At 42.1% G+C, this 26,857-nt stretch overlaps 1 protein-coding gene across 1 annotated transcript; it reads right to left on the bottom strand.

The window, feature by feature from the left end:
- Positions 1-649: 649 nt before the first annotated feature.
- il23r (interleukin 23 receptor) lies at positions 650-24,898 on the bottom strand. The gene is made up of 17 exons (XM_063200181.1): positions 23,862-24,898; positions 23,548-23,654; positions 21,399-21,583; positions 19,279-19,554; positions 18,379-18,502; positions 18,119-18,285; positions 17,646-17,785; positions 16,543-16,702; positions 15,760-15,839; positions 15,015-15,213; positions 14,058-14,243; positions 13,531-13,629; positions 12,791-12,946; positions 8,914-9,057; positions 6,071-6,158; positions 1,686-1,776; positions 650-1,447 (listed from the first exon to the last, which is right to left on the bottom strand). Exons 3-17 carry the CDS (start codon positions 21,466-21,468, stop codon positions 815-817), a joined length of 2,613 nt encoding a protein of 870 aa, XP_063056251.1. The 5' UTR covers positions 21,469-21,583; positions 23,548-23,654; positions 23,862-24,898; the 3' UTR covers positions 650-814.
- Positions 24,899-26,857: the final 1,959 nt, after the last annotated feature.

The raw sequence follows: 26,857 nt of genomic DNA on the forward strand, positions 1-26,857 counted from the left end.
CCACTTTTGGCCCGGGGACTCAAACTGAAGCCAGCCAAAAGGCCAAGACACGATTTGGCCCAAAACTCTGCCAAAAACATTTTGCTATCTGGGATCCCTTCTCAGCGCGCTGAGGTCCCAAGGTCAGTTGAAGGGCCAACAAATAAGTCACAATGCACAACGGTATAGCCTCAAACAAGGTGTAATAAGACACACATGTGGCCAAGTTTTCTTTTTTTGGTCTTCCATGATGAAGAAGTGGGTTAAAATGTTGCCATGTTTGTAGCCATGGGTAAGCGGGGCAGTCATGGGTAAGCGGTTAGGGTGTCAGACTTAGGGAGGTAGCCCAAAGGCTGCCAGTTCGACTCCCACCCGCCAGGTTGGTGGGGGGAGTAATTAACCAGTGCTCTCCCCCATCCTCCTCCATGGCCGAGGTACCCTGAGCATGGTACCATCCCGTCTTACTGCTCCCTTGGGGCGCCATTGGGGGCTGCCCCCTCGCACGGGTGAGGCATAAAATGCAATTTCGTTGTGTGCAGTGTGCAGTGAACACTTTTGTGCAACTTGCAACTTGTATAGTGTATCAGTGTCTGGGCACTTTCACTTTGCACTGTAAATTTGGCAGTTGAACCACATATAGCAATATCCTATACATGTATCATGGCAACAGTCCAATTTACAGTACATTTATTTTACATTGACCCAGAATGGACAGAAAGTCTTATTTAATGCTTGACAATGAAGAAAAGTGTCCATCTCAGTGTTGTACATTCACATTGTACATTCAAGTGTTACATGTTCATGTGTGCACAACGCAGTTGTCCTGTAAGCCTCATCAGGAGTTATGTGCAACTTTAATCCAACATCCCTGAGGAGAGTAGGGGTTCACTGGAGAGGAGTCCTGAATGTCCCCTTTCAGGGAGCTCAGTAGACCATTGGTCAATTCCGTCTGTCTGTCAGTCAACAGAGCCAATGAGAAACCATCCATGTCTCTCATCCCTCCTCCTCCTCCTTGTTCACCGATGGACCACTCAGTCTGTCCGAGGACAAGTGACAGAGGGCAAAGAAGATCTCCACTGACACCCAGACCCTTGAAGCCTCCGACGGTCACATCTTGGAGTCCGATGTCCTTCCCCGAGGAGGGCCGTTGGAGCCACAAAGAGCGCTCCTCCTCCTCCTCCACCTCCTCCTCCTCCAGTGTGGTCTCCTCAGGCTGCACCTCCTCTGGCAGCAGGGTGGAGTCCTCCACACACGAGTCCGCCCACTGGGGCTTGTATGGATCCACAATGTCTGCTTTGGCAATGCGGACCTCCGGAGGAAGACACGTTTCCGCATTTTCCTTGATGGACGGGGGGAAGGAGAAGGTTTGGGTTGCGATGGGTTCCGATATGTCCTCCACAGGCGAGATGGGCGGGTCCGAGTCGCTGCAGACCGACATCCAGAAGGAAGTGGAGCCACACCTCTCGTCCTGCACATGGAAACCAAAAACAAAATAAAGAAGCAGAGGAAGATGCGGTTTCATTGAAAGTTCACTGCAGTTACAGTATGAAACAAGAAGTATGCCAAAAAAAAGTCAGGCTGTGCACGCTCATAACCTTACAACTCGACAAAGACAGAAAGCACAAAATGGGAAATGAATCTCTGCATAGATGCAAACTGAACATCTCAATGAAGCAGAGGTGAGGAGTTTGCTGTGGATTCTTTACCTGCAGTAATTTGACGGCATTGCTATTTCCAACCTTTGGGAATTTTTCAAAAAGCCATGCTGGTCCGAGAGTGGAACACACAGCTTTCATTCTGTTGAAAATAGTTTAAAAAAAAAACAAAAGAAAGATTTCTGTCAGTAATTATTTACACATAGGAGACTGGCATCTGCCAAGAATTATGTTCAGTAGGCGTCAACAAGAGCAACGCATCCCTCGTGACTGCCCTTGTGCCCTGTGATGTTTGCACTGAATGCACTCTTCCTCAAAACTTAATAATAAAACCCAGAATATCACAACATCTATTTCTAAGACATAGTATACTACATCTGTGTACAATGCAGTCTAGTATTGTAACACACAGCAGGCATATCTAAAACATGTATGTACATCTGTATAGAATGTATAGATCCATGTGCATATTTAAGAAGATGTGTCATTAACGATAAAATGGACAAAGGGGAACTAAAACTGACCACAAACCGCTGTCTCTTTATAACACTGACCTTCACAACTGGAAGTAGATAAAAGAAATGAACCAGTAGAAAATCAGCAGAGGAATACAGGCATGTGGTGACACAGTGTGCGTGCCTTAAATGTTTGAATCTGGCCTGGGCAAAAACCTCACTCCCATCCCTCTTTCCCAAACACTGTCTGTCTACACTACAAATGGAGGCACATACATGTCCAAAATAATGGTTTGATTAAGAACTAGCCTAGCCTGATCATCATCGACTTTCAAATCTCCTCCCTTGGTTTAGTACTGGTTGTTTGCCTCCCAACAAAGTGGGAGGGGTATCCGATTTTTCGGGAGCTCAGGAACGATATTTGTATTGCTCCTGGCCTGACTACTGAAGAAGCAACACTGAAGGTGTTGCGTCACTAGGAGGGCGCGGTCTGGCTTGAACTACCACAGAGATGAGTCCCCTTGGTCAAGTGCTGACTAACCGCCATTTGGGAAGCCATTCAAGAGCGATTATGTAGGATGAGCAGAGGCCGTCTGTTATAGCATAGGGAAGAACCCTGCCACATATCTGATTAACTCTCTGAACCAACTGATTGTAGTAAGTTCACAAGTCAGTTGCGCATCAGCATTAGGCAGGTAGATCAGCTGTGCTAAGTTCAGTTTTGTTGGTTTATGTTGACAGGGACCATATGCAAAATTCATAGCTCAGAAACTTGTATTTTTCACCTGCCCAAGGACTGCAGATGGAAACTAAGGTGCTGTTTCCACGTAGCTGGATATTTTTATATGTGGATATCTTTTTCTCCTGGTTGCATTGGTTTTGCATTGGTTTTGGCCTTCCGTTTCCACGTAGCAGATATTTAAAAATCCAGGTACATGTACAGGTATAAAAAGCAGGAGAAAAAAATATCCTGTTTAGGGGGCTGAAACGCATTTGTTACAATGGAGGATTTATTTTTATCCACATGTTGCGTTTACACCTCAACAGGAGAAAAAATACCCTGCTAAAAAAATATCCTGCTACGTGGAAACAGCACCTAAATACAACTAGATTGCATTGTCACAGAAAATGCTGGAAGCGGGCTTGCCTTTTGGGGCAGAGATGAAACAAAGTACTATTGAGAAAACAAAGCTAAAAGAAATGTTGGAAAAAATCCATCCACCCAGTCAGAAGTTATGGGCCAAACAATTCAGCCATCTTGGATTCAGCCATCTTGAAAGTGTTGTTGCTCTGCGTTTTGGGGATATACTAAATGACATACATGGTATTTTCAGTTGGCTAAGCAACACTGCATGATATACAGTATATCACGAAAGTGAATGCACCCCTCACAGTTTGGCAGATTTTTGAGTATATCTTTTCATAGGAAAGCATTACAGAAATGTAACTTTGACACAATGATTAGTGACCTTTTAACAACATATTTAACCGCTTAAATTTCTTGTTCACTCAGAAAAAAAACAAAATACAGCCATTCATGTTTGAACATGTACTCACAAAAGTGAGTACACCCCAGATTAAAATCCGGTAGAGAAGGGGCTATGTTGGCTCGAATCGTCTCGAAATGAAACGAAATGAAAAGGGATGACAAGGGAGGTCATCAGTGTGCGTTTCAACCTTTCTTTGCATTGAACTTTTACATTTTGAGTCTGCATCTGTCTTAAATAGATTGGTGTGAGATTTGAATGCAATCCTATGGAGAATATCAGGATCTGCTTCAGTAGTCACAGTGCATGTTGACATGCATGTTTCTTTTAGGTGTATTTCAGATTGCCAATGTTGACAGCATTCATGCATCCCCAAACCATGTCAGTCCCAATACCATGCTTGGCTATTGAGAGGATACACCTTTTTTGTAAAACTCACTTGTTTACCACCACACATGCTTGACACCATCTAAAGCAAATTTGTTTATCTTGGTCTCAAGAGAGATGAACAGACCAAGGATATGGATCACTGGAACTATGTCGTGTGATCTGAAGAGACCAAGATAAACAAATATACTTTAGATGGTGTCAAGCATGTGTGGTGGTAAACAAGTGAGTTTAACAAAAAAATTGTATCCTATCAAAAGCCAAGCATGGTAGTGGGACTGACATGGTTTGGGGATGCATGAATGCTGTCAACATTGGTAATCTGAACTACACCTAAAAGAAACATGCATGTCAACATGCACTGTGACTACTGAAGCAGATCCTGATATTCTCCATAGGATTGCATTCAAATCTCACACCAATCTATTTAAGCCCGATGCAGACTCAAAATGTAAAAGTTCAATGCAAAGAAAGGTTGAAACGCACACTGATGACCTCCCTTGTCATCCCTTTTCATTTCGCTTCATTTCGAGACAATTCGAGCCAACACAGCCCCTTCTCTACCGGATTTTAATCTGGGGTGTACTCACTTTTGTGAGTACATGTTCAAACATCAATGGCTGTATTTTGTTTTTTCTGAGTGAACAAGAAATTTAAGCGGTTAAATATGTTGTTAAAAGGTCACTTATCATTGTGTCAAAGTTACATTTCTGTAATGCTTTCCTATGAAAAGATATACTCAAAAATCTGCAAAACTGTGAGGGGTGTATTCACTTTCGTGATATACTGTAATTTTGAAAATCAACATGGGTCTGAGTGGGATTCGAACTCACAACCTCCATATCTGTAATCCAGCCCCTTTGCCATTGATATTAAATGACACAATACATGGTATTTGAAGTTGGCTAAGGAACACTGCATATGATATAATTTTGAAAATCAACATGGCTTCGAGTGGGATTCCAACTCCCAACCTCCATATATCTAATCCAGCTGCATTCCCATTGAGCCAAGCAGCTGGCTGTCTTAAACATTCCAGCTAGACAATATTACATTGCATTGAAGAGCTGAACAATAGACTTCTAAAATGGTAGTTGCAGGTGCTCGTTAAGAATAGAATGTTGAGAGAAAGTGACTGTTGAGATGGAACCCTTTATTGGCTGCAACTGTTCTGATTGACTGAATGGCAGTTAATATGGTGCTGTAAGGCAGAGGGCAGAATCAGAAACAGTTTTTTGTCTTTAAATGATCGTTGTAAAAAAACCTAAAAGATATTGGCACGTGACCTGCTCACAGATCGGAGTCATATATGTGATCTCTCTAACAGTCTTTGAATGAAGTTTATAGGTTAAACGGTTCAGTCACAAATGGACCTCTTGTGGGACATGCGCTGACCTCTTGAAAAAGGCACTTCAAGCCACAATGGGAAACGCCATAGACCCAGGCCTGTCGTTTTTTACACACCTGCCATTTAAAAAGTAATGGGAGTTGGGAGATGAAACTTTGACAATTTGTAGACATCCCATAGAGCTCGCCAACAACGCGTCAACTAAACTTCTAGGTGAAAGTGTTGATGTTTTATGACCGAAAAAGCCTCCTACACTCTAATCTCTAGAGTGGCGGAACCTTGGTTCATGAAGGTTCTACCATTGTTTTCAATGGGGACCCAAACTGGCACAAAATCGCCAAAAACGGGAAAACGACAAGAGACACGGACACGCTATATCACTAGAAGTGATCTCCAAGCCGAGCCGGTCGTTTCAGTGTTTGAACGGTGTCTCGAAAGACCTAGGAGGAGATCCATTTTCTATTTTTACTGCCCTGCACAAGAGAACCAATAATAAAGAAATAAAGAAATAAACAGGACTTAGAGATTACTAGAATCTTAATAGAGATTACTAGAAGCTTAAAACAACAACAACAGCCACTCAGGTGCATACATACAAGCGCACACGCACACGCACTTGAAATATAAAACGGTTATTGTCATGTGCAAAATGTCTGAGTGCAAAAACTAAGGTTAGTGCTGACAAGAATGATAACTTAAAATCCATTTTTTTCACTTCATGTGAAAAGGTGTTCATATCTGTTTGCTACTGTGGCTTACCTTTTCCGGGCGCATTTCAGGCATATGAGGTTGGCAATGAGGACCAGGGGAACAGCGGCCACCACCCACATCACCACAAATACGTCATCTAAAAGCAGAGGGAAGCAAGCCTTAATATAAACCCAAATGGGAAACTCCAACTCCCGTTGTCATTGTGACACAGCACTCCACAACACACAAGTGTTCACTGCACACACTGCACACGGCACGCAACGATATTGCATTAAAGGGGTATGCCACTATTTTGGGGCTTAATACAGTTAAAATTGTTGGCCAGGGTTTATATAGGTGGTAAAGTGTCTTATTTTTCATGTAAGCCGTTGTCTTGTTTTAAGACAAGTTAAAAGAGGGAGCATGTCGCTAAGCTAGTGAAAGTCAATGGATCCGTGTAGCATGCTTAACATGAAAAATAAGACACTTTACCACCTTTATAAACCCCAGCCAACGATTTTAACTGTATTAAGCCCCAAAATAGTGGCATACCCCTTTAATGCCTCACCCATGCAAGGGGGCAGCCCAAAATGTCGCCCCAAGGGAACAGTGCGGCGGGATGGTACCATGCTCAGTCATACAGGTGGATGGGGGAGAGCACCGGTTAATTACCCCCCCACCACCAACCTGGCGGGTAGGGAGTTGAACCGGCAACCTTTGGGATACAAGTCTGACGCCCTAACCGCTTACCCATGACTGGCCCTATATAGGAAACCACCATCAACATGTCACAGGTTGAGGGTGCTTCACATGATATTCATAGGCTCTATTATTGAGATACAGAGATACATGGTTTGTAGAAATACAGAGATTATAGAGTAAACTGAGACTAGTAGCCTACATGAGGAAGTTAAGACCATAACAGTTATAAACTGAAAGACAGAGGCCAGGAGGAAATGCATGGTTGGCATTCATTTCAGAACACCTACCAAAGTGGAAGTGTGAGGGCTTACGGGGCCTTATAAATAGCTGTATATACAAGCAATGTGTTGCTGTTGCTGTTGTTACCATCATCAAATTGTTTCTCGTCTACAGGGCATAACCAGATTTGCTTTTATGTATGGGACAATGGGACATACAGCTCATACCTACTGTATATTGTGATATACTGTACATGCAGCCTCAGTTTGAGAGGTGTGATGCATGTTATGGTGTATCGTAATACTCTATAGCAGTCAGACAGCCCTCTGCTGTCTTCACCAAAGCGGTCTAATGGAACTTTTCATGATAGTATAGGATGACTAAAAGTATGTATTTGCGCACTGCAAACAGTTTTATTTAAAAAGATGGCCACCACTATGGTATGTAACCTTTTAACTGAAAGCGAAAGAAACATATCTTGTAATGTATGTACATGTAAATGACTATACCGGTAGCTAGTATTGAAACTTTCAGATACACATGGGTCCTGAGGCGGATAGTCTTCTGAGAAAAGGGGAAGAGGTACCAGGGGATGGATGTAAATTTAGCAACTGTAGCCTACTGCAGCTTTTTAAGTGCATCAGCAAACTGCCGGTGCTAGATGTTTTATCTCTGCCTAGCGTTCACGCTGTACGTGCGAAAAGAAGACCTCCCTTTTCAGTCAGCACTTCATGATCTTCAATTTTGTTTCCTTGACATTTTTTTCTTTGTTTTTCTTTTCTTTTTTTCTTTCTTTCTTTCTGCATTTAGGCCCTGTCTTGTTAAAGTTCATGTTTAACGTACACTTTACATGTTACATGTCTATTAGCCCTGAAGAAGGTCGGTACGCGACCGAAACGCGTCGGCTTTATGGTGTCCATGTATTAAATAAAGGACTTTTAACATTGACTTCAGAGTGCCTCGGACCCTCTCTCTCTACATGTTAAAGAGTGATACTGTACTATTTCTAGAAATAAGATAATACCTCTATTACATCTCTCTTTCAGTTAAATAACTGAGTTTCTCCTGTAGCTACCTTTCCCTTCATAAAACTCAATCATTTAATTCAGGGGAGGGAGGGTGTAAAATAAGCTTTTTTCCAACTAGAAATGCACTCAGAGAGTACAGACCTCCACAAAGGAAGCTGATTGATAGAACATTTGACTATGCTACGCCCTATTTTTATTGGAAGTCTTTCTGCCTTCTTTGGAGTTAGAAAGTGTAATGTCAAAATTCGCCCTGTCTGCAATTCAATTTGCGGTCGCTAGGGGCATCTAGATTTCTAGGTCAGCAATGGTGAAGAATCTTTTTAAAAATCCTGGTTCCGGTTCGTGATCCGGATCACCACCAGAGTTTAATCACTTGTTCCCTGGGTCATTTCCAACAACTCCACAAAGTTTCATCCAAATCCGCTAAAACGTTTTTGAGTAATCCTGCTGACAAACAGACAGACAGACAAACAAACAAACAAACAGAGAGTCAGACAAACAAACAGACAGACATATGAACGCGACCGGAAACATAACCTCCTTGGCGGAGGTAAAAAATTGCACAGTATCGATTTAAACTTGCCTGGACAATACATTTTTCAACATATTCTGTTTGTGAGCTGCAACTTCTACCTTTAACACTTGCTGTGGACTGGTGAGTACCTCACACAAAGCTTTAAATGGTCCAGCTCCAAACACAAGCTATACGTAGGTCTTTATTGAAGTATACCAGGAAAAAGAACAGACGTCATACATTGCTTGAACCTCCTGTGCGCTGCTGTTTTCCACTGCCGGTTTTCTGGTAGGCCTACAGCGCGACTCTTCCGCCACTTCGTGCTTTACGATTGAGCTGTGTTGTGCCCAAACGAAAAGTGGCGGCCGAGTCATGCTGTGTCGAGCTGTAGGCCTACCAGAAAACCGGCAGTGGAAAAGAGCCTTTTGAGCTCTACACAGTCTACGCACCACTGAGAGATCTGGGCTGCAGGTAGGTGACGTGGTCTCCTCTGGGTCCCTCTCCCGCACTGTTCCAGGCCGCTACGCTGACGTCAAATCCTGTGTCCATTGGCTCCAGCTGCTGCCTTCTTGGAGATGAAGCATCGACCTCAACTGCAGAGGGGGGGAGACACAACACTATGAGACTCAGAAGGAAGAGGGAGTGCAGAGCAAGCTGCCTGCGCTCAGAAAAAGTTGTAGCCCAACAAGCTGAGATTTCCTGAATGGATAATTCTGTTAGTAAAAAGTAATTAACACTGTGCTACACTAATATACTGCTACGCTACTATTGATAATAGATCATTAAGATAAAAAGCGAGAAAGAGGTCTTTGGCTATGACAGGTGATGACAATAATAATATATTGACAGATTGTGTGTGTGTGTGTGTGTGTGTGTGTGAATGTGTGCGTGCGTGCGTGCGTGCGTGCGTGCGTGTGTGTGTGTGTGTCTTTGTGCTAGGCTTTTTTGGGCCTCTAAAGAATTTGTGAATGCAGACTGAAGGTTTACGGGTCACACTGGGAGGAGGATGCTTGTATTGTAAAGGTCCTATAATCTCACTATCTCGGGCTAGTACAGAGACCAATGATGTAGATAAACAACCGCAATTTCCAATTTGGTATCCTCTCTAGTCTAATCTGCTGATGCTGTGTTGTCAAACTGACAACGTGCCAAGCGTGCTGCAGAGCGAAGATAGCTCAGTTCCTTAGCAAGAAGATTTTGTTTTGTTTTTCAGTTTTCTGGGGTCAACACACTGAATAACTTAGCTGCCTAGCACGTGACAGAAAACTCTCACTTCGTGGCACACTGAGTGAGTGCATGTGCAGCAGACAGCCACATCTTCCGGCACAGGACTTCATTTCCTGTTCTGGGCTGCTGACTGAGGCAGACAGACCTGCTTCACCAGGGCCACTCACAGCTGTCACCGGGCCTGGGACAAAATCATCTGGAAGGGCCCCTTCCCCTTCCCTGGGGTTGCAGATGGAAATTAGCTTGTAAGCTATAATCTGGTGCAGGTCATCTCTTTACTTTTTGCAATGTACTTTGCACATGGTCCCTGTCAAAATAAACCAAATAAACTAAACATATATAACGTTGTATTGCCGCCACCACCCCTGTCTTCCCTGGGCCTGGTAAAACTAACCCCTTTGTCCCCCACCCTGTCGGCAGGCCTGGAGACAGGCCTTCTTCATGAATAGTATACAAATTCGCCGAAGAACATAAACAAGCAGCTTTCATAGAAGAACAAGCCTGTCTGCTGTGCTGCACACTAAATACGTGCCTCTCTCAAGTTCCGCTGGTTAAAAAAAGACTGTTTTTTGACCAGAGGTACAAACGTCCGGCTAAAAATGTTTGGAGGTGGTTTTGAACAGTAACCGCTGACAGAATGACACAACTGTGCTGTCTTCTGATATAACAGAACTGGTCTCTTTACAATTTGAATATTCTGTGCGAGCCGAATGAATCGCTGAGGCATTAATCCTGACTCAAAAGTGGTAAATCCCTGCGAGGTATTTGACCCAACTCTTAACCAGCTGATTCTAATTAGCTAACAAATCAGTTGACAGAAAAAACATCATGACACTGCTAAAAGGTTTTACACACCAATCATGTATACAAGTACCCGGAAGTCATAAAATGTTTCAAGGTAGATACATCCCTGTCAATGTGGCAGAGGTGTTCCTGTGCAGTTTGCCCCCCGCGAACGCACCACCTCGTCAATGCATGGCAATGGGAGGCACAGTACGAGACCGCTGGGCTCAAGTGCCGGTCAGATAGCGCCACGCTACCGCACTGTATTGAGGCTTTGGGAGGGAGGTTTTACTAACATTCCACGCCACACTCCGCTAGTTGGCCTCCGTTATATCAACATACATGCTCTAGTGCCATAATTAATTCCTCACCACTCACAAGAATCAATATTTTAAGTATGATTTTCCCCCACACAGATGCAGTTATAGTTATATTGTGAATAGTTAACAGCAGGGCCACTCCTTTGGGGATGGGCATCATAGGCTGTTGTTGGATATGGCTATGAGAAGGCCTAACTCTACACTGTAATTCATAGTTCCCCAAAGAACCTTTTGTTTGTCACTGTGTAGGAAGTTCTAAAACAAATTGGTTCTATAAGTTGGAAGAACCCCAAGGTGTTCTTGAAGGTTCCTCAGAGAACCCAGGAGCTCAAAGATTCTTTAAAGGTGCACTGTGTCATATTTTTTGTAGTTCTTTAATTAAGGAACCGTTAGTTTCCACTGTGGAAGAACCCCTTCAGAAAAGGTTATCTAGGCCCAGCCGTGACTCAATCAACTGGGCACTGAGCTGCTACACTGGCTACCCAGGTTCGATTCCGGCCCAGGTCATTTGCTGATCCTTCCCCATCTCTCTCTCTCCCTGGTCATTTCTTGTCTCTCAACTAGCCTGTCTCAAATAAAGTCATAAGAAAGAAAAATGTTATCTGAGGATCCTAGGGGTTCATCCCAGAATCTTCTGCAGAACGTTTAAGGTTCCTCAGAGAACAGGGTTGTTTCCTCCGAGAAATTTTACAGTAGGTTCTCACATGGAACTGTACTGATGGTTCTTTGAGGAACCTTTACATTATTACAGTGTACACGTTCAGAGCCCGAGAGCCTGCTTGTGTGATTCAGAGGCGGATAGAGAGGGAGAGGCCTTCTGGTAAGAGGCCCTGCTCTTTCAGTAAATGGTGGAAAACCCAGCTCTTGTGGCCAAGGCTGACATGATGTGATGTACAGTATTGTTGGGCGGCTCTGACTGTCACAATGAACTGAAAGATACAATAGACATGTCTTTTCCGCAGGCTGCAACATACAGTGTGTGGCTGGCTAGCATGAGATTGTGAGACTGAGAGTCTACAGTGAGAACAAAGCTTATGAATCCCGGTGCGTGTGTGTGTGTGTGTGTGTGTGTGTGTGTGTGTGTGTGTGTGTGTGTGTGTGTGTGTGTGTGTGTGTGTGTGTGTGTGTGTGTGTGTGTCTGTGTGTGTCTGTGTGTGTCTGTGTGTGTGTCTGTGTGTGTGTGTGTGTGTGTGTGTGTGTGTGTGTGTGTGTGTGTGTGTGTGTGTGTGTGTGTGTGTGTGTGTGTGTGTGTACAGTGTGTGTGTGTGTGCGTGTGGTGTGTGAGCGTGAGAATGTGTGTGTGTATGTGAGTGTGTGTGCATGCATGCATGTGTGTGTGCGTGTGGTTTTTAGTGTGTGAGCGTGAGCACACGTCAGAGAGCACCTTGTGTGTTGGGTGGGTGTGTGTTGCCTCTCAAAAATACACAAAACTCTGTAAACCTAACCACACACCCACACATAATGTTTACTCACATGCACATACAATATATCATGAAATATACTGTACATACTGTACATAGTACACATACTGTATTCACAGATGCACTCAAGACACGCTCAAGCTCGGACACACACACACACACACACACACACACACACACACACACACACACACACACACACACACACACACACACACACACACACACACACACACACACACACACACACACACACACACACACACACACACACAGGGATTCATAAGCTTTGTTCTCACTGTAAACTCTCAGTCTCACAATCTCATGCTAGCCAGCCACATACTGTATGTTGCAGCCTGCGGAAAAGACATGTCTATTGTATCTTTCAGTTCATTGTGTCACACACAGACAGACAGACAGACACAGACACAGACACAGACACACACACACACACACACACACACACACACACACACACACACACACACACACACACACACACACACACACACAGACAGACAGACAGACAGACAGACAGAACATATGCAAGAGGTGAAAATGCAATATCTCCTCACATTGCCTTTTGAAGTTTGCCATGCCATGCTTGCGTATGTAGATAGTATAGTGAGTGATGAAGCCTCTCTGATGCTCAGTCTTCAGTTCCTCCCACTGGACAGTAATGTGCTTGGAGTCAGATGTCTCAATAAAGGCCTTTGGTCCAGACTGAGGCTCTATTAGGGGGGAAACAAATGTTCACAATCAGTGAGTTTACATCGGACATTTAATTCTGAATTTACTCCATTTAATTTAAGATTTTTTTTTTTTAATTCCGCCTTAAAAACATCCCGAACTAGAATTAAGTTTATTTGGAATTAAATGAAAGTGCAATGTTACAATGACTGAAAATAACTTTAATTTCAAACTGTTTTATTCAGAATTAATAATTCGGAATTAAAAACACAATGTAAACATGGCCTTTGTCATATCCAAAAACATGATAGAGAAGATCTAAGTAACGTTACATAAAGGTGATTCAGTTTTAGGTTTAGCTGAGATCTGAGATCATCGTAGCTCCATAATGTGCGCCATTAATTTACTTGTAAAGTCAAGTGCTACACAACTATGACATAACACAGGGGCTTTATTAGTGGTGCACTACCATTACCATTTTGGTGACAGCAAATGTATAACTCTGTGTCTTTAATTTAATTTTTCCATTAACAACCAACAAGGCGATGCACTTTAAAGCCTGCAGGGGTGGAGAAGGGCAGCAGTCAGCGGTAAATACAGTAGTTGTAACCTGAAAAGGACTCACTTATCTCCAGGGAGTAGGCGTGTGCAAAAGCAGGCTTGGAGAGCCCCCTGGTGGTTTCAGCATGTAACAACAAGTCATATCTGCAACCAGGCGTCAAACCTGAAACACAGTAGAGGATGTTTATTTTTTTTAAGCACATGTCACACATGGAAATGGTCTGACAAAAGAAATCACCAAGATATGTAAGTCACTTAGGATAAAAGTGTCAGGTAAGTGGTATATATTTTCCTATATGTCATGCAATTCATGCGAGGGTATACAGTACGTAGTGAGGAAAGGCTAGTAGTCAAAGGATGTGCAGAATATTCAAAATGTCTTTGTCATGTCTTCTTCTGCTGGCGTTACGACTGCTCTCTTCTGTGTAGTAATAATAATAAGTAATCAATAGGAAAAGATAGGAAAAGTAAAAAGATTGCCCAAACATAAAAGAGATGATATAGATGATTTTAATTGATCCAACAGATTACCATGTGAACTAACATGCTGATGCAAAGACCATCATTACAACAGTCTCCACCAGTCATTACCTGTGATGTAAGTGGAGTTACGGTCCCTGGAGAGTCTCTCCCACTGCATCTGAGAGTCATGACATCGCCATTGAAGGACATATCCCAGTAGGAATCCAGCAGCTTCAGACTGTGTTTCAACAGACCAAGACAGATGCAAAGTGTCCTCCTTTGATTTTGACACCGTGAGTACAGGGGCAGTGATATCTGAACAAAACAAAAAAAACAGTAATTGCATAGCGTGTAACTATCTCCCTTAGAATGTTGCCAAATGATGCATTGATGGGGAAAGGATTGGGTTTTGAAGAAATAAGACAAAACAAAAAGACATCGCTGGGATGTCACACGGCGAGTCTCTCTTATCATAGCCTCTTACTGCACATGGGGTCACCGACGGGCCTATTCACTATTTGCTGAAAATACTCAACTACATCATAACAACATTGCTATGACAGTACCGAGAGCTTCAAGTAACAGATTAAGACATAAGTCATTATTAAGTCAATACAATTTTGGTGACAGTAAGGTTATAGGCTCTGCACTAAGGAGTTAATGGTTAATGATTTGAAAGATGAATGGTCTTCATGGTCTTTATCAGGAATGGGCAACTGGAGGCCCGGGGGTCACATGCGGCCCGCTTCCTCACAGAGACAAAACATACATAAAAAATAATGACTGCTGATAAAAATTGTTGAAATTAAACTGTTAGCCAATAGAGAAGACTCATATTCCTTCCAAACGATTTCGGTGGTCAGTGAGCAACCAAACCAACGGCACTTTGAATTTGCAAGTTGCAGTCAGATCTGTGGTTATGTGGCCCTCCGATGGTGGTATTGAAAAAAACTCACAAAAAATGTGACACTCCTTATCATGAAAGTTGCCCATCCCTGTCTTTATGATCTTTGATTTTCTTTTTTGAAATATCTCATGTCCTATAGTACAACACATACAGTATACAGCCCTCTCATGATGGCTTACCTGTGTGTGTCAGACTGAGCGAGGCGGGAGGGGACCTTCCTTCTGACGTCACCAGAGTGAGGTTCAGCTGCTTCACAAGGGATGGGAGCTCCAGCTGCACCGCTGACACATTGACAAGACAGAGCTTATGTGTTCTCTTCCCATGCTGCCAGTAGGACACCTCGTAGTGTAGTGGGTGGAAGTCCTTTGATGCCATGGGCTGTTAATATGAAGAATGATGCTCCTTTAATTTTCTTAAGGGTTAATAAATGTACTCTATACTGCAAAAATGACAGATGGGTTAACTTTGACACATGACACAACACTGTTTTACTGATGAAAATCAGTCAGAGGAACACTTTAAATACTATCTAAACTTTTAAAATGACTTTCAATCAATATTTAATCGTTCTATGCAGTGGATGAAGTTGGGAGGCAGGTTGGTGGATTTCCATACTGTACAGTATTGGTCTATGAACAGCGGTATGTAATTTAGTAAATCTCCAATAGGTGGTGCCATTGTAAACTTTTATGCAGAGCCATAGATGCACTGGTTTTATGAAAGCTTGATTTTTGTGTGTGAAGGATTTGGTTTTGTGAAGATGTGTCAGTTGCTTTTCAATGTACAGTTATGTGTTAGTAACAGTTGGTAATAGTTGGTTATATGAATTAGGGTGAGATGAATAAAATATCAAATTAGATATGTATTATACATATGACATTGTCAAATCTTTGGATGAAAAGCAGTAGCAGGCAAATAAATTACCTTCCAGAACACTGTTACATTCCAAAAGCCATACTGTTCCTTCCCAACGGCCCTCCAAGCATCAGGCTTCTGTGATGGTGCTAAGAGACAAGGCATTAAACAACTGGTAAACGACAAACCATGACACTGTTCTTCAGGGGTTGATGATAGTTGGGTGTCATATCACAGACAGTAGTGCCCCATCACCACAAGTTTCATTCAAACATATTTTGCAAATGATGAGGTTATCAAAGCATGAATTCATTCGCCTATGCCAGTGGTTCTTAAAGTGTGGTCCAGGACCACTGGTGGACTTGGAGATAACAGCAATCTGCAAATGAATTTCTATAGTAATGTCGTGAGCACTTCTGACAAGCTACCATAGGCTTTGTTGGTAACATTATCAGAAGGCTAAGCATATGTATATTTGCTCTCTGCTGCAATAAGACAGCTGTAATTAATATTTAAAAAATCTGCCTCTGAATTTGTAGTGCCTAAAACTTTTAGTATCAGCCAGCCCAGCCCCTCAATTCAGGCGGGCCCTGATAAAAGGTTTTTTTGAGGAAACTAACCTATGTCAATAGAGTGAAACTAGCAAATTAAAAAAAACATTCAGACTTGTACTTTGTACAGGGGACACACTACTCTGTTCTCTCATGTCATGACAATTCACTGTGAAACTTAACTTCGTTACAGCTACTTCAATTTCAGAGCTTTGGGGATGGAAAAGTCCACACACACTTTTTGATGTGACATTATAAAAAGCGTCTATATGGATATCTGGAGCAGGCGTACAGTACTCACCGATCCCTGGCGTGACCGCCTCAACAGGCTCACTCCACAGACTGCATTTGGGCTTAGGAGCCTGATGAGTACACACCTTCAGGTCCACCCGGTAACTGGTCATCGGCCTGAGACCCTCCACCGTCACACTGCATCCATTCCTCAGGGTGGTACTCACCTCCTGATAACAGGTACAACATATAAACATACATTGGTGGTGATTCAACAGATTCAATAATGAATTGAAATTAACAAATATCATGTAATGTGTGTTTTCCCAGTCACATGAAATATCATTATAGGTACCAATTAGTAAAATTATAAAAGGAATGATATCTCCAAAACCTACAGGTCAAAGTCAAACACATAAAGACCAACCAGACAGGGTTGGGCTAGGCATTACAATCACCCTGTCTGTGTCTGTCTTTCTGTCTGTGTCCACCGCAATGTTTTGGGATGCCTCTAGGGGGCGCCAAACACACACATACACCAGAGCTGTGTATAATAAACGGCTCTGACATGCACATTATGTGCATCTGGCATTGGCAGGGGGCCAGGTTGACAGTTCTGACTGCTCTTTTTATCCCTGTTGTAGCAACCGTGTTTTTTAATTTGCCAGTATACAATTCTTATTGAGGTAAATGAGAAACGTTGCACTTTTTACGGTAATGTGTTCGATTTGAGTAAGCACCAATTTTTCGGTAACACTTAAGAATAACTACCTATTCAAAGCTTTATAAACACTTTATAAATAATGAAGTTATTATCAATAAAATGTTAACAAATGTTTAGAAATGGGCAAGAAATACTATGTTAACACAGCAGACACACAGTGCAGTCACATCGGTCCTGGAAGTTTCTCCTCCAAAGACCAGAAGGCATGAAACTACATAAAACTCACCAGGTAAAAGTTGATTCCCACTCCACTGTGCAGTCCTAGTTTTGTTATTAGTCATTTACAAACATTTGTAAATGCTTTGTTAAATGTCAATTATTATTGAATGTTAATTATAAAGTGTTGATAAAGATGTAAATAGGTAGCTATTCTGAAGTGTTACCGATTTTCCTTTTAATTTAAGAGTTTAATTTCTTTCTGTGTGGGTGAGCCAATGTCAATGCCTTACCCAGCTCCAGCTGTCTCTGTTGAGGCGTACAGTGTGCCATGCACATGGTGAGGAGTCAGAGGTGGTCCAGGTGAGGAGGAAGAGGGATCCTCCAGCGTGACTGAAGTTGACCCCTGTTAGGCTGGGGGTGTCTGGGATCACTGTCAGGGTGGAATAGGGGAATGGCATTTCAATAACGTATCTCTGAGCAAGTAAAGGGAACCGTTGAGCACACAGAAATAATTTTTCCAAGCTGAAAAATTCAAGGACTATTTCTGAGAGCTGTAGAACATTGGCAATTTGGCACATGGTCACAAAGTCTGTTTCATCTACATTTACGGTCTTGCTTACTTCCTCGTGCTCTGTTATAAATAATAAAAAAAAGGAATGCCAAGCTTATCAACCAAGAAGAAAAAGAGAATCCTTTTGTTATAGAAAATATTAAGCAGCTTTAGGAAACCATAGCGATTCATATCTGATGTGTTCTCTCTCACCTGCATCTCCTAACGAGAAGGTAAAAAGGTCAGAAATGGAGTCTCCAAGGTCATTTACTGCCTTCAAATGCACTTGGTACTCTATGCTGTCGTTAAGCTCAGCTCTTGGTATTGTGATGGAGCTGCAACTTGGCTTCTGACAATTAAACAGCTGCTCCCCATTGACACTGAGGAAGAAAACATCATGTAAAAAAGACATTAGGTTCATGTCATGTCAGACTGGAAATGAAGCAAACAACCAAAGACGATGACCCACTCACCTGTTGAACACAACTGAATAGCTTGTTGGCCGATGAGTTTCCCTTCCTTTTTCCCAAGAGCAGTTCACTGTGGTCGACCGTGTCTGTGTGAAACAACTAAAATTGGTTGCTTTGGCTGGTTTATCTGGGGCAAAAAAAACAGGACTAACAATTCACACATCAGACTAAACATTAATGGTCTGTGATACTGCAAATGACGATCACAGAGTATTTCCCAAGGCCTTGCGATCCTTTGAAAAGATATTTATCACTATTCGTCACCCCATCCCAACAGTAGGAAGCTGAATTCCACCAAAAGAAACATGCTTGTCAACATGTAGGATTTTATTCAAATGTCACACACATCCAGCCAGCCAGGTTCAGACTCAAAATGTAAAAGTTCAATGTACAGCAAGGATGAAGCACACACCGATGACCTCCCTTTAAATCCCTTTCAATTTCAAATGGTTCGGGCAAACACGGCCCCTTTTCAAATACTATATGGCAGTTAAACATAGGGGTGTACTCATTTTTGCATCAGCATAATTTCACAAAAATGGACAAATATGTCATTTAAGTTATACTATTGACCTTACTTTTCTGCTGTCAGCTCAAAAGATGTTGTATTACACTTACTCTATGACCATTTTGTGAATAACTTGTGTGTTTGTTAAAATATTGTTAAAAATGTTACTTTTCAACAGGGGTGTACTAATTATTGCTGTGCGCTGTATTTACTGTATAGCATCTGCAGTTGTTGTTCTGTATATCTCCTGTGCTCTTTGTATCTGCTAGTGATGTTGGCTATGATGTACGTACTGTATGTCCTCGATTGGAAGTCGCTTTGGTTAAAAAATGCCCGCCAAATACAATGTAATGTAACGTAATAATACATTTTAAAAAAATGTAATAAGCACTTACAGCCTGACTCTAGGTCTAGTCCGCAGACCACATGGGATCCCACTGAACACACCAGAGATGACCTCAGCCGTCTCAGGTGTGAGATGTGGAAGCTGGCTGCGGAGCAGTTAGACCACTGGAGAGTCAGCGCATGTCCGTTGTGCTTCACCGTGAAGGGGTTTCGAGGACCAGCGTTGCACACGTTGATCTGACAGAGGACGCCAATGGAAGAGCCCCGTTCCACCACGGGCCCAGGATCCACTGTGAGCCTCCCCTCACAGGACAAGTCTATGCAGCCTGATGGAGAACAGAAATGTGGCTGTCAAATTCATGTTGATGGGTATTAGTGATGATAAGAGGTCAGATGATAAGAAACTTCAATCAACGTGGCCCAATGGTTAGGGAGTTAGATGGTCTTTGGATCTTTGGTCTTTTGGAGGTTTGCAGGTTCAAATACCACCTCCATCAATGGCTAAGGTGCCTTTAAGCAAGGCCAGCATTGCTGCAAGACTGTCACCATCTCTTTGCACAAATAGACACTTTTGATAGGTACATGTAAATGCTTTGATCAATTGATTGATTGATTGAATAATAGAAGGCTTATATTGCTTGTGCTCCGGGCTCCTTCGGCTGATCATGTGTAACAGCATTGCTCAATTAGTTCTGCAATATATCCACACCTTAAGTTGCACCACAATGTTGCGACACACACGGGCATGTTGCTCTTTTGAGTACTCAGTTACAAGAAAAACGTTTTCAGACAAAGTTTGGCGAATTCAGATTCCATGTAATCACACCAACATCAACGTAAGCAGAATATTTTAGAGTTTAAGTTATGGTTTAAGTTTAAGAGCATGTATGCTTTTTTTAGAAGTTTATTTCCAGATTTGATGCTGCCAATTCTTTAATGTTACCTTTTTCATGAATATTTACCACTACCTCATGAGTAAGTGGGTCTTCTCCATGACATTTTTAATTACTAATAATCTTTCTTTTTTATATACATAATTACATATATATATTTTTTTTCAGTGAAGGTGGTGACAGGAAGCGAGTGGGGAGAAAGAGACGGCAAAGGGCCGGCAAAGGACCCGGGCTGGGAATGGAACCCGGGTCAGCTGCATGGTAGACGAGTGCCCTACCGGTTGGCCATGGCAGGGCCGGGGAACCCATCTTATCTTGTGCAGCTCCCAATATGAATTTAATATTATACAGTTTCACATGAAATATGAAATGTTTTATAAAGCCATCTGGCTATATTTTCAGGGGACCTTGTGAAAGTGGGGTCTGTTATAAAAGTGGCCGAAAGTGCAGGGGGAAATCCTGGTTTATGTTCATAGTATGGCCCTTAGAGCCCTTTTTTTCAAAATTGAAGTGGCTCCTTGAATGAAGAAGGTCCCCTATCCCTGTCTTAGAGAAACCCACAGTATAGATGAGGGAAACTATTAATGGTATGGTGACAGAGACTAATTGTTTACTGGAGCATTTAAATTCTACCGCTTATCGGTCTCGCAGCTCTTCCGCGTTTTGGCAAAGGGTTGCGTCATGGCTTTGGGGATACTTTTATTTTAGGGCACGTTCGCTTGTGCACGTCCCCTCGCCCTTGCAATTGCAGTTTAATGGTTTAAACATTAAGTGGAATAGATGCTTGTGGGTGTGGGCTCAGACATCAGGGGGTGCAATGGCATCTAATGCCCATAAATGAATTGGCAACTGGTGGTTCATATGCTGCAATGAATATGTGTGTTAGATAGTCCACTAAAAACAAATGAGCAAAAACAATCCATACAATAGTGGCACTGGCTGACGTTACACCGCCCTGACGTGTGCTACTGCTTAAACGCGACTGACCCTTGTAGGCCTATGTAGGCTATGGGAATGGGTTGACCTTGCAATTGCATTTGTGTTTGTATTGTCTTTTCTACGTATTTAATGGAACCCTGAGTCTGTTATTAAGTATTCAATTCAATGAAGAAAGGGCCCAGAAATGTTTCACTGAAGTCTACTCCACATGAAAGAGATAAGAATCTCCACACCTGTTTATAACTGACAAGACACTCACTCCACACAAAAAAAACAAAAACAAACTTAATAGAAATTATAAATCAAAAATAGTTTTTTTCATTAAGTTTTGTACTTACCAACACAATGCATGATGGAGGATGCACAGAGAATCAAGAGCGCTGCCCACGTTGGCAGCCAAACCTCCATTCTGCTGCTGCCTCAAGCACTGCTGTTGCAAAGACGGCTATGGCCATTAGGCGTTGCGAAATCACATTGCTCACGCCGAGGTCCCACCCTCCTTCCTTTTCCTCTCATCGCAGTTCTATTAATTGAAATGGCACAGGATGAGACAGAGCGTTATCTTCCCCTGCAGACCCTTATCACATACACATCTCATTAGAGAGCAGTGGTTCACAAAGTAGGGGCTGGGGACCCCTGGGGGGCTGCGAAGGGTGCAAGGGGGCCGTGGCATGTTGGCAGGAGAAGTATAGCACAACAATAAATAATTGAATAAACTGAATAATTAACTTAAAATGAAATAAATGAAAGGTAAGCTAAACAATATCCCCATTAGTTAAGAACATCATTATAATAATGTATTGCTTCTCCGAACAGTAAAACATCATTGGTATTATGACCCATGTAAAAGGTAGCCTGGCTCTCACGCAGACCCTTCATGCTTCGTGCATCTTCGTTAAACTTCGTGGTAACAACCATCGCGTGAGAACCAGGTTATGTAAAAGGGGCCTTGGCTGGAATCTACCAGTATATGGGGGTCCTTGCCATGATCAAGTTTGGGAACCGCTGCATTAGAGGGTTGTAACCACAAAGGAGGTGACACAAGTTACTTTTTCCATGTCATTTCTTTGCATGCACTGGTCATACAAAGAATTGAAATTGTGTTTTTTTACTTCCCCATGCATAGAAATACTTCAGGTATACACATAATACATAGACAAGAAGATATGCAATAATTAAAGAGCAAGACAGGACACTTGAAGACATCGTAAGAACAAATATACAGTAGTAAAATAATTTGTGGCAAGGTACAGTATTTGTGTACTTGTTGTAGTAATGACCATTTTGGCAATGTCCATGTCTTAATCTGGTTAACTCTATGGTCTGTCATAGCATTGTTGTTAAGATTTAGATGAGTTTCTTCAACAAGCAGTGAGTCGGTTTGCTGGTGATCCCATCTATACAATTATGCAGATCTCAAAGTTGACTTTTCGTAACTTGCTGTTGCTTCTGCACGGTACATTTCCTCAGAGTTGTGCTCATTTGAGGGGTATTGACCTAGATTGGTGACATTTGCGCAGACAGCATGGGCTTTGAACTTCATAGGTGTCCCACATTGTCAGCCAGCCCTCGTCACCACAAGTTGGGGTGGTTGGCTGCTTCATCCTGCATTTTTCTTTCTTGTACTTCTTCAGACAGAAACATTCTCAACAGAAAGAGAAAGTATCTCTATGAAAACAGTACTAGTCAAAGATATATACTGTTTATGATAAATTACACGAAATCTGAATCATTTTCTAGCAAAGAATTTCATTGGTATTAGCAGAGATGTGTTATAAATAAACAGGCAGCGACAGTCAAGGATTAACGAATTGCTGGGCTCTCTACTGCTCCCACCTGACTGACTGTCTGCCTGTCTCTCTCTCTAAATAGACCTGTTACATGCACTTGTTAACGTAGGAGGAAAGACTTAATGATTAATTATCTTGGCATGAGGACGACATGTAAAAGAATAATGATCCAGTGGTTAAAATAAATAAATATAATTAGGACCAATCAGGACCGTATTAAGCCAGTGTGGTGCCCCCGTGGCACTGTACCTCACAGCCAGGTGCTTGTTTTATGAATAAAATTGTAAAGCTTGTGTCGCTTTTGTTGGTGGCCCCTCACTAGCGGAAAATTGTTGGTGACCGTGGGCAGTGTGCTGCTGACGCTTATGGATAATCGTGCCATGGAACCAACAACTGCACACTGGCAGAGAGGGCCGCTGACAGCCTTGGCCGGCCCAGGACAAAGTAATCTGAAAGGGCCCCCCCACTCAATACATACAAAGTAATGAGAACCCAATTCTGAGCCCTCTCTGTCCCTGGGCAACTGTCTCCTTTGTCCCCCTCCGTCAGATTCACTGGTGGCAGAGAGGATGCCCACCACACCATCACACCATGACACCATGCCCTGCTGGGGCACTAACTAATAGACACTTATAGACAGAAAGATGATACAACTGGAAAAGACAAAAAAAAACAAGTGAAAGGATCTCCATCTCACCACTCAGCTTTGTTCTCATTAGGATGCCTCTGTGATGGCAGCTGTTTTTGGGGCACTCCATCGCCAGCTCTTCAGACAACATCAGACAATAACCACTAGTTCTTGATCTGTAAAACAAACACATTGGCAGGGAATCGATGAACCAAAGACAGTATACAGCCTACTGTCTGTAAAATGACTACTGTATAGTATTTTGAGTATTCATGTCCATTAAACATTACACAATTCTAGTTAGCTGGATTCTCACAAGTACCAACAAAATGGCATATGATGATATGATGTTTTACAAAAGTGAAATTAAAATTAAGATTTACCAACATATGGGGTTCAGGAAGAGCGTTCATCCTTACAAGGTGTCCTCAAAGTGTGCCCTCCATCCCTGGGTTGTATACAAGTAGGTGCATGGAGAGGCTGTGAGGTGAACTACACAGCAGTTCAAGAGCGCTGTTCAGAGAGAGCGCCTCACAGCAGAGGCAGAGACGCGACAGACACAGACGCAGACGCAGCAGCGCTACACTTGTGACTGTAGAGCTCTACGCCTCTAACCTCCTTCCCCTCTCTTTCCATCAGAGTCTTCAAAAGGGGGCTGGCTCGCTGGGAAAGCCCCACCTTAAAGGACAAGGAGGAACAGAAAAAAACTTGAAAGACGTGCAAAGCTTATTCTCTGATGAGTAAAATAAACTGTCTTTAATCTACTGTGGTTGGGTTTGAAGGGCTTTTGAGTCAGTGACTGACTGGTGTGTTTGTCATTTTGTGTCGTGTCGTGCTCCACTTTATCTCCTCAGCTTATAGTGATCTCTTGACGTTTGCTGTTGCTCTCTGGTTGAGTAATTGTTGAGTCTTGCATGGTGAACTGAAAAGCATTATTCACGATAGGATACAAGACAAACAGTGATGCTGATGCCCCCGCTAAGTGCCCATATCTTTTAATCTGTATGTTGACACTCTGTGGCACCCACAGCGCAGAGTAGCCTACTGTGAGTCACAGCAAACAAGTTCTAACTTAGAGGTGATATAAAACTTTTCCTTGAAAGATTGAAATTTAATGCCAGACCTTTCACAATTTAATGCTTTTTAATGCCCAACTGGTACCCTGTGTTTTGCAGTCTCCAAGAATTAACTTCATGTCTCTTTTTTGAAAGGTCTAGTATCAATGAGTAAAGACCAGTTGGTGTCCCCATTTAGGTATTCCTTAATTTGATGTTTAAATTAAATCATAAGCCAAAATCAGGAGTTTAATGTTTAGATGATTCATAAGTCACTATCAGCGTTCTCAAAAGATGTACAGTGGTTCTTTCCACATGAAAATACACTTTCATTTTTAAGGTAGCCAAGTAACAATCACGTACAGAGCAAGTCTAGTGCTTGCAATATTATAGATACAGTCAATAAATTACAGAAATCAGTCATAGTGTACTGTTCCAGTGGCCTATTGCCTATTAAGTCTTTTATTCAACAATAACTATTCATCAGATTAGAAGAGACTAGTCTAACGTGCGTCCTACACTATTCTCAGTATTTGGAGGGCGACAGTGTAGGTGATGAGGCATCAGCTTCAGCTTTTGATGTCCTTACTTGCTTTCATCTCTTCTGGTGTCACAACATTGAGTTGATGACGACTGCATGACATTTGTTTGGCCACAATAGCCTGAACACATTAACATTCCCTACAGTGATGGTTAAGCACACACAATTCAACAGTTTATTTTTTATCTGTTCGACTTGTACATGAGTGTTTGACATGACCTGCTGTCTTGATGGAAAGCTTCAAGAGACACCAAGTAGGAGACCTATTTTTGCTGGCTCTGTGGTAAAGTGACCTGGATTTCAGTTGAGTCTATACCGTACACTCTGTCCAGACTGAAACACCTTCTGCAACTGAATTCTGTGATATGACTATGGGTACTCTACTCACAAAGACAGCTCAGCAATTGAATATCAGGCCAGGACAAGTAAAAGTTAATATTTCATACTTGTAAATCTGTGAAGTGACAGCCACAGTCTCACCTCCAAAGGTGGCTTTGATTCAACCTCAAGCCAGAGTGACAACTGTAGCCTACACTAGTTAAAAACGCTCTTGGCTCAGGTGGTGGGAACTGTTGGACCAAATTGACAATTCAATCCTTAGGCCACACCAATTTAATTTGTTGGTTCTCGGATTTTTTCAGGAAAAAGTTGAAGCGAGAGGGCGAAAAAAAAAAAAAAAAAAAAATTGTTGTGTGGTAATGCCACGGATGTAATAAGGGGACTGTTATGTTATACCACCTGTATATCAGCCTCACATGGACCTCCAAAGGAAGGTGCAAGACAGGCAAACACCTGGACACGGAGAAGGACAGTGTAGAAGGGAATTAAGGCAGCCAAATAGACCAGGCACAAAATTAGCTCATAGGGCAATTATTATATTAATCTGGTTTGAATAAACTGAGATGATTCAACAGTCTGAAACCGCAGTCTTCATTGAACAAGACAGCAAATACAGCATTGTGACCATATCAATGGAATTACAAGCTATACAAGTACAACTTTAGAATGTTAGACCACTTACAACAGTGACCAACAAGCACAAGTCCCAAAATCAATAAAAATAAAAGACCAAAAATAATGTAATCTCACTCTTCTTTGAGTACAGAATGTGCACAAAATACTACTAGTAACAGAAAAAGTTACAGTAATTAAATTTTAACAAAAACAGACAGTCCAATCTGATTCAGATTCTTGACTTTTTCTTGGCACTTCAGGGCTCCAGACTAACTTTTTGCACTGGTTGCACTGGTGCGCCTACATTTTTTTTTAGGTGCACCAGCACAAAATGTATGTGCACCCAAATGTTTTCACCACCCCATACACACATGCACCTCAGCTTTAAAAAATAATAATTTAAAATAATAACAATTGCAATAATAATAGCAACAACAACAACAATAATAATAATAATAATAAATTATTATTATTATTATTATATTATTGTTGCTATATTTTAAAAGACCTGGAGCATTTCATGTGCTATAGACTAGTCTTCCAAATGTGCTCTTTATAAAAGACATGACAGTAGGCTACCTAACTAACACATCTTGACTACAAGCAGTTTGGCTGGTAGAAAAGACCAAATTAGTAGCCTTTTAGGCAGTATGTGTTTGACTAGTAAGATCAACATACCAGCCTTTTCTGCAATAAGGCTACGCACACAGCACAAGTACAGAGTTACAATATGAAGATAGATGGATGGATGGATGGATGGATGGATGGATTTTTTTTTTAACAAACCCTGCTAAAAATGTCATAATTTTTAAAATCATTAGGCACAAAT

This window comes from Engraulis encrasicolus, chromosome 6 (genome assembly GCF_034702125.1).
Source record: "Engraulis encrasicolus isolate BLACKSEA-1 chromosome 6, IST_EnEncr_1.0, whole genome shotgun sequence".
In the NCBI taxonomy this organism is placed as follows: Eukaryota; Metazoa; Chordata; class Actinopteri; order Clupeiformes; family Engraulidae; genus Engraulis; species Engraulis encrasicolus.